Genomic DNA, 14523 nt, shown 5'->3' with positions numbered 1-14523 from the left:
ACATGGTATGACGCCCGGTTTTCGCCTCACGAGCGTGCCTACTGTCGTCCATGCTTGCTTGCTCTGCTTCAATCGACGCTTCTCGGGTACACGCTACGTCATTCGTCACTCGTCACGGGCCCGGCCGTCCCTGTAATTAACTACTTGCCCAGAAGCTGTGCTTGCTCTCCTAACTTCCATACCATCTTCAAAAATACCCAAGTCAATTCACATCTCCCAATCACAATGACAGCTAATGCGCCCACGCTGATCAATCTGCCACCGCCGCCATCTGGAGACGAGACTCCAGGCGACGCTCCGTAAGACATCACATGTCCCCGGCGGGGCTGGGTATCGAGCAAGTCGACTAATATCACGCACACAGGGGCACACCCAATTCTGTTACAACTACTATGTCTGAGTTGTCTACTGTTGCCATCAAGGACGGACATCGAGGCCACTTTCCCCACCATCGCAATCCAGCTGAAGCTGAGCGCGCGGATCGCATCTCACGCCTGGCTGGCCTTGAGCGGGTTGCAGTCTCCGGTCGCTCTTCTCAAGGACTCAACCCAGGTGTCGCATCCAACCACCCTCCAGCTTACTTTGACGCAAACAACCAACCCCAGCTGTTCCGCGAGCGCAGTACCGTTGGCAGTGCTAGTGCCACTGGATCTGTCGGTGGTCGCACAACCTGGGCCAGCGGCAGCGATGTGTATGAGCCAGACCGGATGAGTGAGGATCAGGACATGGACACTTCAAGCATGGGCGGCTTCAGCGACGAGGCGGCTTCTCTGGTCGGTTTCGGTGAGGGCGCGAGGACGCCAGCTCGCCACAACAGTCAGCTCGGCAGCCCAGCTGTGGGCAAGGCGAGCGCATTGCCTGGCTATCTAAGGGATCAGACCCCGGCGAGCCCCATGTCGAGCGTCGGCGTCCCTCCCAGCGCGGGATCGACTCAGACCATATCGAGCACTGAGCAGCAAAAGAAAGAAGCACGCATGATGAACGGCATGACGTACGACGACAAGGTTATCGACACTGCTAGCAATGGACCTGCTGCCAGTGGCCGGGATGGCGACTCAACCTCAGGAGACGCCATCCGCAAGCGCATGCAACAACGTCAGGCTGACCAGGACGCGTTGACGCCTGAGCAGCAGAAGGATGCTTAGGCGGAGGGTCTCTAGTTTTGTTGGGTTATGATTTCAGGCGGGAGTTAGGAATGCTGTTATGGCTATGGTAGGCGGTCTTGATGATTTTTTACATTTTCAGTATGAATACAACGCAGCATGATTACTGAAAATAGCTTGTGCTTGTTTCAAATAAGGAAGCCTATAGCGATTTCGATTGGATTGATTGTATAAAAAATATCCCTCTTAACGCCTGTTGGCGATCAACGCTCTTGCAAAGTGCAGTGGCAACCCCGCATTCCGCCTGCAGTTGGTGATAGGAGATAGGAGCTGCAGGCATTGCAACTGCGGGCAAGCGCCCCCGCTCACCTCGATTCCGCTTCACATGCGGCGACTCTGTTGTAGAACAACCGATAGCTTGTCGTCTCACACTTGTATCGCCGTGTCCTGAGCACATGCATACTTGACGGCATATAGCTCTCTGCTCCACACCGACATAGCTCTTACTCCTGCTGCGGAGCCCCGCATCCTGCAATACGCAATACGCGACACACAGGCGTCGCAACCATGGCAGACCGCAACCACGGCGTCGACACCAAGAATGCTTCCCTCAGCAGCTCCACCTCATCCATAGGCCGCACCCCTCCGCCTGCTCTCAAGATGGGCTCTGCTCCAAGTCCTCACTCGTCGCACCGCTCAAGCTTTGCTGAGCATATGCGAGGAGCCCCCACATCACCGCGCGCATCACGCCAGCCCTCCCTCACACAACAAGCCCTGCAAGAGCTTTTCAACAATCCCCCAACAAAGGGCGGCGATTCCAAGTTCCAAGGACGTGACTGGAAGACCGTTCGTCTCCGAGAGATTGTCGACCCGGAGCTGGTCAGGTTTGTCGAGTACGACACCAGTGTCGAGGATGCTACGAGTGTGAGGAATACGGCTGCATCCTCTTGCTGCACGCTCAATACTGATATGCATAGATACTCGTCAAGAACGGTGCTCCCAACGTCATCCTCCTTCGCGAAGATACCAATTCGCGGCATGCAGTCGGGACCTTTGATTACAGCGATCTGAATGCCTATCTTCTCCTTGTAGTCGGCCTTGCACACCCCGAAGAGAGAGATATTGCATCATTCGACGAACTTGCAAGGAAGGGTCGAGAGGGCAAGCCCATTCCTCTCAAGGACGTCAAAGAGGTTGGCGGCAACAAGGAGCCGTTGATCACCCTCGATGAGAATACAGACCTCTGCAAAGCGATTGAAGTGTTTGGCAGTGGTATACACAGAATACTCGTCGTTGAAGAAGGCTCACAGAACGTCGTTGGAATTCTCACACAGTTGAGACTAGTGCAATTCTTCTGGGAGAATCGGTCGAGCTTCCCGGCCGTCAACCAGCTTTACCCACAGCTGATCAAGGACTTAGATCTTGGCTCAAAGACGGTCATGGCCATCAAGTAAGAATCCCTGGCATTTATCAATGCCTTTGAGCTGACCAGAAAAACAGTGGAGATAAACCTTTGGCGACAGCTCTCGAGCTTATGAACAACGAAGGTGTCTCGTCTCTGCCAGTCCTCGATGCACAGAACAATGTCATTGGTAATATATCACAAGTCGATGTTCGGGTAAGCACTCAGTGTTCTGACCTTTTGCATCTGTGACTGACGATATGTCGATAGCTCTTGACTAAGTCCACATCACTTCCGTTACTTCGCTCATCCTGCATCCACTTCATCTCCGTCATCCTATCTGAACGGGGAGTGAATGACGGCAAAGATTCGTTTCCTGTGTTCCATATAAACCCATACAGCACTCTTGCACATACGGTAGCCAAGCTAGTAGCTACCCGCTCGCACCGCATGTGGGTCGTTGATGCACCATCACCTGCCTCATCAGGCCCTTCCACGCCCGCAATAACACCCGCAATTGTTGTTCCACCTTCACCAATCACGCCGCTGCCTGGGTTGGCTGGTCCAACTCCGGTAACCTCTACGGCACCCACTCACCTTGCTGCTACAGGAGCTGTTGCCCCGTCCATTTCGGCATCAGCAATCTCAGCTATGCCTGGAGCTAGCCTCTCAGGCAGACTCAGTGGAGTCATCAGTCTTACGGACATCCTCAATCTCTTTGCAAGAGCCAGTGGACTAAACCCCCATGATCCAGATGAAGCTAGACGGGCCAGACGTAGGTCAAGTTCTAGCAGCATGAGGAGAAGCATGGATAGCTCGCGCAGTGAAAGTATCTCCGCCATTGCAGGCAGGCGCAGCAGTGTAAGCGAAAGGGAAAAGAACGGTCCAGCGCCTCAGGGTTTGGGTATTTCCAGGGGTCGCGGCCCGTGACAGATGGAATCATTCGACCGGGAGATCTCAATCCTTTGAAAGAGCATCATTTCCTTTGCACTTAGAATCAAGCGTGACGAACGTTTTCCGCGTGTTGTCTATAAGCAAGCTGACATCCATCATTGGCAGGAGTCGTGGCTCATGACTATTAGCACACACCTTTTCTTTTTCATTTTTAATGAGCATTATTTATTCTTGTCAACACAGTGTTTATATAAGCGAAAACCTTTTTTCCCCGGGCATATAGTTTTTTTGCGAGTGAACTATAGAAGATGGGAGAAGAAAGAAAAAACTTTGTCATCTTTTTTTTTGCTTTTCTGTGTCAGAACAAAATGTGAATCTCATTGTGTAAACACCAAGCCCTGCACACATCGTATCTGTGCCTGTTTTCCCAAGAGAAACGAAATGAGCGATTTGCAATGACAGTGATATCATCGCATATATAAAGTTTTCGCCAATCGACCTTCGGGATGCTCTAACGATGAAAGTCGGCCACTTTTAACTGTCAGACAGGGAAGGAGGATGGGGGAGGGGTGCGTCATGTGGGTAATTAGCGGAATGAAAGATATGACGATCAGGAATGCTTGCTAGTACATGTGCCGATCCCTCCCACACACACACGCCCCTAGCGTCTTGCGTAATACAATGTGGAATTGGTTGTCTTTGTCTGATCCACGATTCACAAGGGTTTGTGGTTAAAAAGTTCAAATATCACGTGGGGTGTAAGGCACAAATTCCAGGATGCTTGTGGAGAGGTATATTTTTGGAGGGTCGGGAGAAGTTACTGTATGCGAAAAAGTGGGATGGATGAGTGCGGTTGTCATGTTTGTGTGCTTGAAGGGATGTTCCCTGCAGCATATACTAGAGATGTGTAAAAGAGAACGTGGTCGTTTACAGGTTCGGATGCATTGTGCCGGGCTTGTAAGTAATCACCTTGTCAATATCGCCTTGCAAGGGGTAAGTAAAGTGGTTTGGCCAGTAGTATTCTTCTTGTTTGTGTGATAACTTAGACATTGTATGTATGGATGCATGAGCATTTGTTAAGATATTCGCAGGAGCAATATTTGTGCTGAGCTATTTATTTCGCAATCATAATAATGCAAGTAATTCGTATGCAAGGAAGTCTGGATGCAGCCTCTTTTTCGCTTATGTGGGCGCCACAAAAAAACAATGGCTGGCGTACTTTTAAGTAGATGTTTGCGAGAAAAGAAGGAAATACATACGGCTGTAACGAAGCGCAGGGGGGCGCCTAAACAGAGGTTGGTGGAGAAAGAACAAAAGATATGCAGGAGAGCGGAACGAGGGGCGGATTGCAAAGCCCTCAGGCGCGAGCCATCGTCTCAGGCTATGCACGCCTGGCTGCAGGTCGTGTGCCTGACGGGATATTAGGTGTGTCCCCCCTTCCTCTCTCACTCTCTTCTCTCGTAATCCTTCCCGACCGGGACTGTTCAGTATACCTGTCGTAAGTAACGTTGCGCGTTCGCTGGGATGCGTGACTCAGGAAGACCGCCCGCTTCAATGGATGATGCACATCCCGTACATCGGCCAATAAGTCCATCAGCCGGCGCTATCGGCTTGTGACCGCGCCCGCCGAGATGACTGTTTGGGGGGATTCTGGGAGCACTGGTATTTTTTCTTGCTTCCTGGTAACTGGGTCTTTTGTTCTGCTCATGTTAATACTGTGTTTGTTGCCAAGGCGGTGGTAATGTGACTGAGATACACATAGTATTTGTCCACGAAATACTGGAAACTTGTCTTGGCAGGAACAAGGCAGCAGGGGTTTGTATGCCTACATTCTAGATCTAGTCTTTTTTTTGCTTTCGTTCACTGCTGCGTATTTGTTTATATGCTGATACTATTGCTCCTGATGGCAAATTGTGAGCAGTTGCAGTCGAACCGACGCTGAGCCGCCGAAGATTTTTCTAACTTGTAGAAATAGCAGGCTTACGTATATTTATCTTCCGTAGTTGAAGCCAACCTGTGTGTGGTTATGGTTTCTTAATTATAGATTAGTCTGACATGCATTGCACTACGGTTGAGTATGATGAAGCTGAGTGGAGTCTTGTATATGCTGATATGCGAGGACTCAAGAGACTGCAAAAGGCTAAGTATAGTACTCGCTTTCTTGTCTCTACGACAGTCGAGCACACAAAACACTATCTTCTTTGACTACTATGCGTCTGCATTGTATAGCCCTGCCTCTATAACTTGAGTTCGTTTTCTAAATATCTGGATAGGGTTGTATTCACATAGGTACTAGCGTCGACTAGTGCGCTACGCTTTCAGACAGTGGCCATCAATACAATTCTTCATGTGGCTTTGCTGGTCCACTGGGACAAAAGACTACCGTGGGTGACATTCCGACAGTATGGAGTATTGAAATATTTGTGCTGGCTGGACAAAGTGCGGAGGACCAAGTGGCACAGGGAAACCATGCACTGCGTTTGATGATAATGAGATTCGTTGCCAGTACGTCGTTGATCACCAGAGTACATGTGATGTAACCAAGTATTGGTTTTTCCCTACGAGGTGTTCTCTGGGTAGACACACCCTACCATTTGATAACATGTTTTCATTCTACAACCATGTTTTGTTTGTACGGCCCGTGTGAGTTTCTATTGTTGGATTGTTTTGATGCTGAACTCGGAAGCTGTACATTGGACATGTAGATTCAGCTTGTAAAATTGATATGAAGTGCATAAAAAACAACAAAAGAACCTATCTAGCTCTGACAAGTAAGTGTGCAGAACTAGAGAGAATGGTCAATCCCAAATGTTGTTGTATTAGACATGGAAATATTGCTTCTAGAACAAGAGGGCCTTGAGCTTCGGAGCTCGGCAGAAAACCGCCGAGCGCCTAAGTGAAATAGCTTCGTGATACGATCCAATCAAGATAATTGGACTGCCAGACCGTTCTTTTTTAAGTGCATAGCATCAATTATTGCCGAGCCAAGGGGCGGCCGGTTGGCTTCCAAGTACGCGCACGCGAGAAGAGAGCCTACAAACAAAAGAAAACTAAGCAGTATGGGCTGTCCTGAAAGGCAAAGTCTACCTATTACACCTAGCCGAGACCCCTGTACAACCCCCCTGCAAGGTTCCGCTGTCTGTGCCAGGAGGTGGTACACCCTCTTGACTGGCGAGCGAGCAATTTGGAGCCCGGGAATTGTATTTGCATCTCGTCCTTGCAGCGGGTCAGAGCGTGCTTGCTCCCAAGACTTTTTTGACTCGTGGTCGCGACCATGTCCATTGAATCTGTTCGACAGATGGTCAGGGATGCCACGACAAGGTTTGGATCGCCTGCACCTCCATCTCAAAAGCTCCTAGTCTACGTCCCTCCTGCATTGGAACTTGCCTTGGGGCGAACGGCCCTTTCTTTGCTAACTGCTGTTCTGGTCGCGATACCACCACCCGCGGCTCTTTGTTCTATCCCAGGTAACTTATACCCTGCGCACCCCCCTTCCTTTCCCACGGCCTACTTTGGATTCCGCCCCGACGCCGTTGTATGCGTGCTGGGCCCCCAGTACCTGTTAGTGCTTGCGCGTGGCTGTTTCTGGCTACATCGTGCAACACCACAAGAACATCGACCGTTTGGACCCCCTGAAGCATCCCCCGCAACCCTCAGCGTAAACTTAGTTTGGACCGACTGTTTGCTGCGCGTGTCATGCCATTGCAAAACGCCTTGATTCGCCCCTAGCATTTTGTGCAGGCCTTTGTACATAGATTGCGTATACGACATCGACGACGATACCTGACGACCGTATCCACGCTCTATTCCGCCACTGAGCTTTAACTTCTCTGTGCCGAGCCATCTGCTGCCACGCCAAGTGCCTCAAAGCTTCAATCGTTCCCGTCTCTTGGGCGGAAAACTACTAGAGCACCCCGGAGCATGCTCCATTGCTCGAGTGTGGAAGGTTGCACCACCCCGACATCTTCGCTTCGTCGCATCGAGCCATGGCCGACCACTTGCACCTTGACGAGCCACCTTCTACACCTCCAGGTCCCTCGAGGACAAACCGACCGAACAAATCAATGAGGGCGCTCAATACCAACCAGCCGAAGCAGGAGACTTTCTTTGACGATGCAACTCCAGTCGACCGCCTAAGCGACAACGCAAAGCACAACCCTGTGCGCGACTCTCATGACCTGTCATTCACAGAGGCCGGTGTTAGAGACTCGGTCGTGGATAATATGCTTCTGTCACTGGATCAGTTCTCTTCAGGAGGCTTGTTCGGCGGTAGCTCAGGGCCTCGATACCAAGGCTACGGAGAAGACGACTTCTTCCTGAGAGACACATCCTTTCGCCCACCCGGCGCGCGCCATCGAGGCCACACGTACACATCGTCGCGCTCCTCCGACTACGACCCCGACGACCATTCGCGATACGCTGCGCACCACTCTCGCGCGCGCCGAAGCAACAGCAGCAACAACATTAGCATGCCCATCTCGAGAAAGGGGAGCACACGAGACATCCATTCAAGCAGACAAATCAACAACTCATATGGGCAGCTTGGACATCTGAGAGGGGGAAGCAAAAAGGGCAGCATGGGTAGCGGATCCTCGAGCATGGATTTTGGCCAGTCTGGTGTCTTGGGCAACCAGCGGCTCGGGTTTGGAAAGCGCTCTGCGAGTTTTGATCACAGCAATGCAAGTGATCGGGGGCGCATCTCACCCCTCAAAGTGGAGTCGGTCTTGGACAGAGGCAGGGTCGCCTATCAGAATTACCACGACGATTACGACGCAGCACCTGAGCCCACCATTCCAGCTGGCCCTCGAAGGGTCCAAGAAGCGCCTCAGTCCCCGCTAGCACTTCCCCCGCAACCCCCGTACGCAGCACCACAGGGCCCTAGGCCCGGACGCAGAGGTAGCGTCCACTCAAACACTAGTTACAAGACCTTGCGGAAAAACAAAAGTCAACCCGGGCCAAGCATGCGAGCACAGGCGGAGGAGTTTGTCAACGCGAGCAGATTACGAGAACTTCCCCCTGTACCGGCCTGGCACGATTCATCGGCACCATCATCGAGCGTAGCTGCTAGAGTACCATTGTTTCCTCCGCAACCCCCAGCGGCCTCCAAACCTGGCTTCTTCCGCCGTGTCTTTGGCGGAGGCTCTGCAAAGCCCCAGTCGCAACAGCAAAACCCGCCACCTCTGTCAAACGCGTCGCAAACCGAGCCAACGCCGGCACCCAGCAGACCACAAGCCGCAGATGTCAATTCGATATACTCGGCAAACCGACCGCGCACAACACCAAACACTGGCAGCCAAGCTCCCGTCCAGACCAAGACGTTAGCAAAGGCACCCCAAACCGCGACGTCATCTTCGCATACAGACACGCAACCGCTATCACAGCCACCAACACTAGGCAAAAAGCCCTCGTCCTTCTTCAGACGTCGCAAGAAGTCAATTTCTGAAAACACAAGGCCCCCGGTCATGAATCTTGAGCATTCGCCGCCGCCGAGACCAGTGCTACCTGCGCAACCCAGTCCAGGTATAAGCAGTCTGCGCAAGGTTATGAACCCTTACCTGAATGAGTCAGGACGCACCGGAGACAGAGTCCCGAGAGATGAACAGTCCGGGGATGACGTTGCAGAGAGCGAGCGACCACAGGGCTTCTCTCCTACCTATAAGCCCCACAAGGACGCGGCTGTCCGCACGGTCAACGCTGACGCTCCTGGCAACGATCAGACGCCCCCGGCATCTCGCCATGAACAATTCAAGGCTTCTCATTTGAATAGTGCAAATACACCCAAGCTGAAACTCAAAATGAAACACGGCAAATCAACCGCCTTGGCTCCACAAGAAGACAGCTTCCTTGCGGATAGTAGCAGCGGTAATGAGGATCAGAGTGGTCGTGCAACACCAACGGGAGAATGCAGCGGTGCAGATGATGTGCACAAAGCGAGCATGGGCCCCACCTGGCCATTGCCCAAACAAACAGAGGGAAGGAGCAAGCCGGCTGATGATCAGCGGCCCGACCAACTATCACCCCATGAGAACCCAACGTCGAGAAACGGATCTGTTTCACAGTCGGCATCCGAAGTCGAGGACGACGGTTGGATCATTACCGAATCATCAGACATTGTCTACTCGTCGGGCAAGAGGAGTGCAGCTTCAAAGCGTGTATGGCTCGACACCACCGTACCGGATACTCTCGGTGATACTACTGACGACCTGAAACTTCCATTGGAAGGCACACGCTCATCCCAGCTCTCACTTGAAAAGTCGCTGCCTTGCTCTCCTGATACCCGTACACCAACCACACCCAATGAGATTTTCCACTCTGCAACCGAACTCCCTATAGTACAGGTAGAAAGCCGAAACTCTGAATCCGACACCATGTCTGCGGCTGTTCAAGACCGATCGATGCACAGTGAGCCCACTGACGCGGAGCGTGGGCGTGCATTGCAAATCTACAGCGGAGACGAGTCTTCTGGTCTCAAGGCACAGGCTGCTGCCATGTTGGGCGATGTCACCCTTTCAAGCACACGAACCCGAAAGGCATTTATGGATCTATTCGACTGGACCGGATTCAACATCCTTGCTGCCATGCGTGATCTTTGCGGCAAGATTATCCTCAAAGCCGAAACTCAACAGGTTGATCGTATTCTCATGAGCCTTTCAGAGCGATGGTGTGAGTGCAACAGCAACCATGGTTTTAAGGCAGTCGGTAAGTTACCTGCACACATTCTTGTTCAAATGGGCACACATGATTAATCTTATTCCAGATGTGGTGCATACTATTTGTTATTCCATCTTGCTTCTGAACACGGATCTGCATCTGGCCGACATCGAGTCGAGGATGACTCGTAGTCAATTTGTTCGCAACACGCTTCCCACTGTTGTGCGTGTGTGCCAAGACGCGGTCAAAGCTGCTGGCGAAGAAACACTAAGACCGCAGTCCACTCATTTTCGCAGACCTTCTTTGCCCTGGAACGAACGATCGGAACCAAATTCTCCTGGTCCTGAAGCCACCAACTTCACTGGAGAAGTTTCTGAAGAGCCCGCCGAGGCTAGGAAGACCCGTAGTCGACTTTCCATTCGACCTCCTGCTAGGAGCGGCAGCGAAGTACTGGTTTCTTATGATGGCACAGGGTCAGAGTCCAATACGCTTGTTAACACGCCCTACAATGGGCCCATGAAGGGTTGGGAAATGCAGATGGAGACGGTGCTCAAGGAGTTTTACGACTCCATTCGCAAACAACGCCTGCCGCTCCATGGATCTTCAGACCTCGTTGTTCATCATCAGCCTTCCAACAACAATCTTTCGGTTACTGGGATGCTACGTCGGACCCCAAGTGTGCTTAGCAAAGCACCTTCGGACAACACTAGTTACCGAGGCAGATCACAGAATGATTTGCGTAGTATGGGCAACCGCTGGGCTTCTAAGAACCGCTCAAAACAGAGACTGTACCCTTCGTCTACTGTCGCATCAAGCCGCACAAGTCTGGACGATCAATCTGTATGGAGCCCTGCTGGCTCCAGCACTTGGAGTCGGTACTCGTACGGAAAGACCGGTACGTCAATGTCAGTGGATTCACTTGGCTCTCATTTCGCGCATGGCGATTACCAGCAAGCTATTGGCTTTGCCAATGCTCTTAGCCAGGCCATTATTCGTGAGGAAGGCATGACTATTGCCAGCGACGAAGAGTTCTCTCGTGTCGCTCCTCTCTTGGAAGATGAGACTCTTGAGCTTGTTGGAGCGCCATGGGCGAAAGAAGGTATTCTTAAGCACAAACGACACCTCGAAACAGTGGGTCGGAAAGCTAAAGACCGTACTTGGAACGAGTGCTTTGCAGTGGTTGAGAAGGGCTGTATGCGCCTGTTTTCTTTCAGCATGAATTCTAAGGCAGCGAGACAGAAGAGCAAAGCGAAACCATCAACTGGTGGTGTCGTAGGTGGTGGTAACTGGATGGACAATGCCGAGGCCCTGGACAGTTTTCAACTCCGACAGACGATTGCGAGCGCACTACCACCTCCTGGATACTCGAAGACTAGGCCACATGTTTTCGCTCTTTCACTTCCCAACGGTGCCGTCCATTTGTTCCAAGTCGGAACCCCTGACATTTGCCGGGAGTTTGTGTGTACTGTCAACTACTGGTCTGCCCGTCTCTCCAAGGAGCCCTTGACTGGTGGTGTCAGCAGCATGGAGTATGGCTGGGGCGAGAACGTCATCAACCCAGCCTTGATCCGACGGGACAGCACACCGTCGGTGCAGGGGCACATGCCTCGTCCGAGTGTCACAAGCTCCCTTCGTAGTTCGATGGACCATGCCACTGGCGCGCCCAAACCCAGGCTTCCTGGTGATAAGGTTGTCCTCTCTGACTGGAGCCCACCGGCGTCGAGCATGATGGCCAGCACTCTTATGGAAGTGGATCAGCTCAGAGCCTTGACTGATTACGTAAAGAATATTGAGAGCGAGCTGTCCCATCACAACGAATTGAGAGCGCCTTTGCTCATAGCGGTAAGTCTTAACCTTTTCTGTATTTGGAGCTGCTGCTGACTAACAAAACCAGTTCTCACCTCGCCATCCCAATGCGGCAAAAGCCATGGCCAACTGGGAGCGCAAGTCGCAGTACCTTCTCCGGGAAATCGTCAAGTTCCGAACATACATTGACACTCTAGCCAATGCACAGGCCCAGAAACAGAAGATCTATGCCGAGCGCGAAGCTCGCGAAGCAGAAGCGGACGAGACGAACAAGGATGGAGAGTCGAGTGGCAAATCCAATGAGGATGATGGTGCGAATGAAGCCTCCAAGCCTTGTCCACCTGAAACCTCACCCAGTCCTGCCCTGACTGCCCCCTCTACACTTTCACATGCATGATAACCATTACCACGTGGTTTTGTGCATACTGATGATTAATCTTTGTTATGAACAGTTACCCCTTTAAGGTGCACAGTACGACGTTTGCGACTTCTCCATTCGTCGCGACCGAGCTTGAGACAACAGCGCCCGCATTCAGTGGCTTGAAGCCCCTTAACACTTTAATGTAATATGTACGATTTTGTACGTTTCGATACGTTTTTCTTCTTCTCTTCTCCTTTTTCTCCTTTTTGTTTCTCTTCGCTTTCTACCTTTTCTTTGCCGCTTTTTTTTTCTCAAGCGATTGCGTACAATGATCGTTAGAGTTGTTAGAATTGAGACGCCGACCCCATGTTTCTTTTTTGGTTGCTGTTTTTTTAGCATTGCGTCGGACTCGGGAAAGTTGATGGTGCATATATGGTATCTATTTTTCGTACTGTTTGGTTTGAGCGTTTATTCATATGGACGCGGAATTGGGCAATAGGGACGAGAGAAGCTTTGTTCGAATACTATATACCCCATGTTGCGAGACCCATATGATTACAGCCACTCCCCGCGCGCTTGACAGCTGGATGTGATACCCAAGACGTCTCTGACATGTCTATGATCTAAAAACGATGGATGACTGCATTAGTAGGCTGTAGGTTATACCGACGCCGTCGGTCAAGTGCATCGCGTAGGGCACATTGCAACGCTCAGCTATACTAGCTTAAGACTAATCATTCAGCTACGATGGTTCAAACAGAGGCATCATGCATCCACGGGGACGAACTCGTACAGGGCAAGAAAAAACGTCCCAATCAAACGTGTCCGAGCCCTCGGCCCTCGCCGTTGGCGTCGAACAGGCAGCGCAAGCCACTAGACGGGCTGGACCCTTTTAGCGCCGTCCTAGAAGAGGCTTTCTGGATGGAGCTAGAGCGCAGGAAGGGTATGCGGCAGTTGGATTTGGCCGGATGAGAGCGTGTGTTTGCAAAAGGGCTGGATGAAGAAGGTGAGTTGGCATGGGGGGTTGGTGGACGGATTGGGAACTGGAGGTGGGCTGAAAGGGTGTGTTGTGTATGCGGGTATCTGTAAGCGGAAATGGAAATGTAGCAGGGACAGGGGGTCAGAGGCATCGCTACGAAGGGTTGGAATCGACTAGGGGGAACGGAAATAGGCAAACGGAAATAGACGTCGGTGTAGGACGAGGGACGAGAGGAAAGAAGGGCCGATGGAAATTGTAAGGTTTTGTGGGTGGAGGGGATTTGAGAGGAGGGTTGCGAGAAGGAGTGGGAAAGTTTGGGTGCTTTGGTAGAACACGACTCGATGTCTACAGTAACACTCCAGTTGCGTGCTACCCACCGAGTCGGTAAACGTTAAGCAACACAACCCACCCTCGGCTTTCCAGAACCGTTCCTACGGAAAGCTCGCTTGGAGCTCGTCGGCGATGCCGTCTGCTCCGCCTTGTGCCACGACGTCAAGCCACAAGGAGGCTTGACAGCGGCCCAATGCACACACACACCACGAATGTAAATTAAGCAGACCGTGGTAGTGGACGAATGACAATGCAGAGGTCGAATAAGACACGGCACTGGGGCATGGACTTGTAGATGGTGACAGACACGTAGGATCGCGCTGGATTGAAGGTGTTTTTTTTGGGTCGAGCGACGGGACGTTGGACATGACATGGGCGTAGTCTACGTAGTCTACCAGTGTTGGAGAGAGAGAGAGAGAGAGAGCAATGGTAGTAGAATACAAGGTCGGTAGGCCAATTGATAGTGAAACATTGCAAGTCGTTGGCTATGCTTGTTTCGGTCGCTCTGGCGGATCGAGGTTGGAGTACATCTTACAGCATGGCTAGTTACTGCAGGTAGATGGGACTGGAGATAGCGGCATGCAAGTCAAGTCGCATCTTGCAGCAGGGGAGGAAGCGCCGTGGGCCTACTGCATGTCGTCGGGTGGCTATGGAATTCATGTCCCTGGACCGAGATGTTGTGCTCGTCAGGCGATGGTCGTGGCGCGGTAGTATATGTTTGTTGCTTGTTGCTCCTTGCTCTTCCTCATCCTGCTCCTCTTGCCGCCTCCCCTCGGCTTCTTCACCGGAGTTAAGCTGCCAAGATACATGTGTGTGTTCATGTCTCGAGTTGGTCCAGGGGGTTTGGAAGCTTGTTAATAATTCGGGTCGGTGCTGGTCAGAGCTCAGGCCTTACCTAGCCATTCATCCCATCCCTACCTACTGTGTTCGTACCAGCAAAAGACCAAGCCCGCCGCCCCGCGCTACCTACGTATCCACTCCAAGATCATCTGCCGAC

At 51.8% G+C, this 14523-nt stretch overlaps 3 protein-coding genes across 3 annotated transcripts; all 3 read left to right on the top strand.

The window, feature by feature from the left end:
• Positions 1–66: 66 nt before the first annotated feature.
• Positions 67–1396, top strand: COCSADRAFT_134719 (uncharacterized protein). The gene is made up of 2 exons (XM_007698039.1): positions 67–299; positions 365–1396. The coding sequence occupies exons 1-2, from the start codon at positions 226–228 to the stop codon at positions 1143–1145; spliced, it is 855 nt and encodes a 284-aa protein (XP_007696229.1). The 5' UTR covers positions 67–225; the 3' UTR covers positions 1146–1396.
• Positions 1397–3780, top strand: COCSADRAFT_109494 (uncharacterized protein). The gene is made up of 4 exons (XM_007698038.1): positions 1397–2027; positions 2081–2553; positions 2604–2721; positions 2776–3780. Exons 1-4 carry the CDS (start codon positions 1671–1673, stop codon positions 3433–3435), a joined length of 1608 nt encoding a protein of 535 aa, XP_007696228.1. The 5' UTR covers positions 1397–1670; the 3' UTR covers positions 3436–3780.
• Positions 3781–7278: 3498 nt separating this feature from the next.
• On the top strand, positions 7279–12399 carry COCSADRAFT_275507 (uncharacterized protein). Its single transcript, XM_007698037.1, has 3 exons — positions 7279–10098; positions 10157–11892; positions 11945–12399. The coding sequence occupies exons 1-3, from the start codon at positions 7386–7388 to the stop codon at positions 12251–12253; spliced, it is 4758 nt and encodes a 1585-aa protein (XP_007696227.1). The 5' UTR covers positions 7279–7385; the 3' UTR covers positions 12254–12399.
• The last annotated feature ends 2124 nt before the right edge of the window (positions 12400–14523 follow it).

The sequence above is a fragment of the Bipolaris sorokiniana genome, assembly GCF_000338995.1.
Source record: "Bipolaris sorokiniana ND90Pr unplaced genomic scaffold COCSAscaffold_2, whole genome shotgun sequence".
NCBI classification, from domain to species: domain Eukaryota; kingdom Fungi; phylum Ascomycota; class Dothideomycetes; order Pleosporales; family Pleosporaceae; genus Bipolaris; species Bipolaris sorokiniana.
The sequence above is the reverse complement of the archived record's forward strand: the minus strand, read 5'-3'. Positions and strand labels throughout refer to the sequence as shown.

What these genes read in the sequence shown, in the direction of transcription:
- COCSADRAFT_134719 (XM_007698039.1), top strand. Translation starts at nt 226, where the DNA reads ATGACAGCTAATGCGCCCACGCTGATCAATCTGCCACCGCCGCCATCT. An exon ending in GAGACTCCAGGCGACGCTCC is followed by an intron (nt 300 to 364) that starts GTAAGACATCAC and finishes TCACGCACACAG; the next exon opens with GGGCACACCCAATTCTGTTA.
- COCSADRAFT_109494 (XM_007698038.1), top strand. Translation starts at nt 1,671, where the DNA reads ATGGCAGACCGCAACCACGGCGTCGACACCAAGAATGCTTCCCTCAGC. An exon ending in GTGTCGAGGATGCTACGAGT is followed by an intron (nt 2,028 to 2,080) that starts GTGAGGAATACG and finishes TGATATGCATAG; the next exon opens with ATACTCGTCAAGAACGGTGC. An exon ending in TATCACAAGTCGATGTTCGG is followed by an intron (nt 2,722 to 2,775) that starts GTAAGCACTCAG and finishes ATATGTCGATAG; the next exon opens with CTCTTGACTAAGTCCACATC.
- COCSADRAFT_275507 (XM_007698037.1), top strand. Translation starts at nt 7,386, where the DNA reads ATGGCCGACCACTTGCACCTTGACGAGCCACCTTCTACACCTCCAGGT. An exon ending in CCATGGTTTTAAGGCAGTCG is followed by an intron (nt 10,099 to 10,156) that starts GTAAGTTACCTG and finishes ATCTTATTCCAG; the next exon opens with ATGTGGTGCATACTATTTGT. An exon ending in GAGCGCCTTTGCTCATAGCG is followed by an intron (nt 11,893 to 11,944) that starts GTAAGTCTTAAC and finishes TAACAAAACCAG; the next exon opens with TTCTCACCTCGCCATCCCAA.